Raw genomic sequence first — 4,461 nt, 5'->3', positions numbered from 1 at the left:
TGACCTCTAAGACCGCAGTTTCAGAGGGCTGAGATGACGAGGTTGTCGAAGCCTGTTACATTTCTCTTGTGCCACTTACGACCAATCTGTCTCGAGAGCTTCAGTGAAGAAGCAAGACTTTGCCGCCGCTGAGTTCGCTTCAAGCTCTGCTTCAGTCTTCGAAAAGGATAGAAGAAAACAGAGAACGTGGCCAGTGCAGTGAAACACAACCGAGATGGCACTACTAATCACCATCAACGGTATAGACGATCATGAGCTGAGCTAGCTTGTTCGCCATTGTTTCTGTACCAAAGCTGATATCTTTATCCAATCGAAAGCTCAAGCTACGGATTGAGATCAGCGTGGTGAGATGAAGGCAAGCCTCTGGATGGATGGCGAGTTCTCGCCTCGGTGAGATCGGTGATCTCAAGTCAAACTGATGCTTTGTATGGGTGGGAAGCTCAAGCTCGATGCTCTCCACCGGTGAGCTCTTCTTGGACATGAAGCTTGTACCTTTGAAGTTCTCTGGTCCGGAGATACAGAACTGAACGAGTGTTCGGTGAAGGCTTAAGATGGAGATCGACGACGTCGAAGCTCAAGACTCTTCTCGGCCAAAGCTCAAAACTTGACCTTTCAGCTTCTCCTTGCTATCAAGGCGAGCTCAATAGAAGTGAAGAGTCTATTAAACGGTTCTGTTGAGAGGAACATGGCGTCTCCGAGGTCGCGGTCGCCGACAAGCTGATGAGCTGACTGAAGACTCTGAACAGAGAGCTCAAGCTCAAGGCTCGCCGCCGGTGAGGTCTTCTCAGATGAAAAGCTCGTCACTTTTGTCTTGGCTTAATCTTGCCACAGGCAGTTTCCGAATCAATGACGAAATCTGAACGCTTCTCCCTGAAAGCTCCTCGTTTTGCAATCAGATGGTGAGATACTTCTCCATGTTCCCTCTTGTTCTTCTTGTCGGCTTCAAAGTCGGAGGCGTGGTTGCCACAGCGACGAGACGACGAAGCTACAGGATGATTTGGTTCATCGTCACTGCTTTCTTCACGAAATTGGAGCTTGCACGAGCTTGCGCAAGCTAAAGAATGTGGAGCTTGCGCGAGCTAAAGAATTTGGAGCTTGCACGAGCTAAAGAAATAACTATCGAATAACGATCATCAAATCAAACGGGTTCAATCCCTAATTTCTTCTTCTCTATCTTCTCTTCTACCTTTGCTCTTCCTCAATCTTCTCCCCTTTCTATTCTACACAGATAAGCTCAACCCCTGGGCTTATCAAACCGTCAAGCAGACCCAGAGCCGACAAGCGCAGTGAGAGAGGGAGCAGGAGATACAAGATCCACCAGATCTCTGCGCGCATTACTGGAGAAGACGTCGGTACCTGACCTGACCGAGGAGACAAAGAGAAAACCCACCAAGACACTGGGGGAGGATACGAGTTAAACGCGACACCATGGTCCCAAAAACAGTGTCTGAGACACCACACAACAACATTTTTGGGAGGTCTAGAGAATCAAAACCACATCTAACCTTGTGCACCTCTTGTTTGATCCAAGAATGGTGTTTATGCTGGTGGTTTTAATTGAATCAATACAATAAAAGAATCTAAGTTGAATGATTAGATTCTTGAGGCTTAGGAGAAATAATCAATGAAGTCAAATGGGAAAAGAAGATAAAAGAGATTTCATATTGATTAAAGATTGCATTACAAAGATGTTTGAAGTGTAAAGTGAATCTATGAATCAATAAGATCTCTATGAAAATGTCTAAAGAGTAAAAATGAGAGAAGATGAGATCCCTTGCTAAAGAGAGGTGTCCCCTTATTTATACAAAGATATGTCTAGGGTTTTATAGCCAAATGGGCCTAGTTCCTTGTCTTATGGGCCTTGCTAGAAGATCAAGATCCACCCCCAACAGGAAGAACCATCGCAGTTACGGCTTCCACGTTGTCGATCTATGGTCTCCACGGATGGCGATGGATCTAGGCACAGACACAGCTAAGAAGTCGCCGTGGTTGAAACTCTGGGAATTGGGCTTGTTCGTCGAATAGGTTTTTGAGATTGTTTTCTTCATTCGAGATGATGAATGGTTTTTTTTTTTTTTAACCCCAGATCTAGGGTTTTTCCAAGTTTGATAAATTTTCAAGATTGTTCTCTAAAATCCACTCCTTCTAGCGCCAACTGTTTGAACCGAAAACGGTGTGTTTGTCGGAATCATACAATGAAGAATTTAAGAAATATATTTTTTAAATTCTTGAGGCTAAAGAGAAATCAACATAGAAATCAAATGGAAAAAGAACATCAAAAAGAATTTATTGATTAAAGATTATATTACATGTATGATTACAAGTGTAAATAAATCTAAGAATCAAAAAGCTCTTTGTATGAAGTGTTTAATGTGTCCAATGGGAGAAGAGAGATCCCCCTCTTCTAAAGAGAGTTGTATCTCTTATTTATACAAGGAAGAAGCTAGGGATTCATAGTAAAATGAGCCTAGTTTATTGTCTAATGGGTCTTGAGGGATGGTTAAATCCACCCCCAACAGTGTTGGTACCATAGATTGTGATTTTCCCGCGCTTGCTTCTTTCGGCAACGGAGAGAACTATACTGGAGCTTCCTTGTTTAAAGGAGAGGCTCTTCCAGCTCAGTTGTTGCCGTTTGTTCGCGCGGGAAAGGCTAGTAACAATGCTACTTATGGGAAATATTGTTTTCCCGAAACATTAACTCCGGAGAGGATAAAGGGGAAGATTTTTATGTGCGAGGAAGGAGGGAATGATAACGTTGAAAAAGGGGAGGTGGTGAAAGCTGCTGGTGGACTCGGGATGATTATTGCGAATGTGCCGGATTATGGAGAAGAGCTTCTGGGGTATGCTTTTAATTTACCGGCGACTACTGTGGGACGGAAAGCCAGTGACATTATCCGCCACTACGTCATGACGGATCCGAATCCCACCGCTTCGGTTGTGATCCAAGGAACTGCCGTCAACGTCCAGCCGTCTCCGGTGCTTGCAGCTTTTAGCTCGCTAGGACCTAACTCGATAACGCCAAACATTCTCAAACCGGACTTGATCGCTCCGGGAGTCAATATCCTCGCCGCATGGACCGGAGCTGTGGAACCTTCCGGACTAGCTTCTGATACTCGCCGTGTGGAATTCAACATCATCTCAGGAACGTCCATGTCTTGCCCTCACGTCAGCGGTTTAGCGGCTCTTCTCAAGTCTGTGCATCCCAAATGGAGCCCCGCGGCGATTCGATCGGCTCTCATGACCACTGCTTGCAATACCTACAGTGACAGACAACCATTGCTTGACATCGCTACTGTAGAACCTTCAACACCATTTGGGCACGGTGCAGGACACGTGTCACCAACGACAGTCATCAGTCCAGGACTCATCTACGATCTAACGACTCAGGATTATATAGATTTCCTCTGCGCATTGAATTACAAATCGTCACAGATAACAAAAGTGTCGAGAGGCAGTTACGCTTGCGATTCAAACAAAACGTACTCCGTCACTGATCTAAACTATCTGTCGTTCGCCGTAAACGTCGAGGGCTCCAACACGTACAAGTACACCCGCACTGTCACGAGCGTGGGAGGAGCTGGGTCATACTCGGTTAAAGTAATCTCGGAGACAACAGCAGTTAAGATTTCGGTTGAACCGCCGGTTTTGACTTTCAAAGAAGTAAACGAGAAAAAATCGTATTCGGACAAGCTGCATAGCTTTAATCACTTGTGTATCAGGACAAGCTGTAGTTCGATGCCCTTCGGGGATGAAAAATAATTAATGTATTAATGTATGTTTATTTAAAAAAAAAAAAATCGTATTCGGTAACATTTACTGTTGTTTCGTCTAAGCCGTCAGGGTCTAACAGCTTTGGCGGCATCGAGTGGTCAGATGGGAAACACGTGGTGGCCAGTCCCGTGGCGATTAGCTGGACATAGTGGCCAGTTATGATTGGTTCAAAAAAAAGAGTATGAAAGAAGCCATATTGTAATGTCATTTTTCATAACGGTTCTGTTTAGCAAAATCAGCATACAGTCTGTTTTGTATGTATCATGAAACTTGAATATTTAATAAAAATAATAAGTTAAAGACTACTTTAGTTGCAATGTTTATTAATGGTATTGGGCTTCTAAGTCTCCAAATCCAAGCCCATTAATACAACATTTTTCAGCTCAAATCTATGATTTTTCATTTGTGCAAGGTTTATAAAATTATACTCCTCTTAAACTCTTATCAATTGTAGTGGGATTAACCTACAGACCACCGTCTTCAACTGAATCCCACCCAAAAATAAGAGATCAACGAAGTACATATTCTACTATGAATAAGAAGACGATCTTTACCAGGTACTATACTCCATCTAAAGTATATATTTCACTCTATTATTTATTTATTTTTTATTTTTGACGTCAAAAGGCCATTCTATTACTCAAACTTGAGGTGGTCTGGGTAACCAAACCGGAATAGAACAACCAACAA

The 4,461-nt window shown here is 43.4% G+C and overlaps 1 protein-coding gene across 1 annotated transcript; it reads left to right on the top strand.

Moving 5' to 3' along the window:
- The first annotated feature begins 2,496 nt into the window (after positions 1-2,496).
- On the top strand, positions 2,497-3,920 carry LOC106321327 (subtilisin-like protease SBT1.7). Its single transcript, XM_013759618.1, has 2 exons — positions 2,497-3,667; positions 3,790-3,920. Exons 1-2 carry the CDS (start codon positions 2,497-2,499, stop codon positions 3,918-3,920), a joined length of 1,302 nt encoding a protein of 433 aa, XP_013615072.1.
- The last annotated feature ends 541 nt before the right edge of the window (positions 3,921-4,461 follow it).

The sequence above is a fragment of the Brassica oleracea genome, unplaced genomic scaffold (assembly GCF_000695525.1).
Source record: "Brassica oleracea var. oleracea cultivar TO1000 unplaced genomic scaffold, BOL UnpScaffold01440, whole genome shotgun sequence".
In the NCBI taxonomy this organism is placed as follows: Eukaryota; Viridiplantae; Streptophyta; class Magnoliopsida; order Brassicales; family Brassicaceae; genus Brassica; species Brassica oleracea.
The sequence above is the reverse complement of the archived record's forward strand: the minus strand, read 5'-3'. Positions and strand labels throughout refer to the sequence as shown.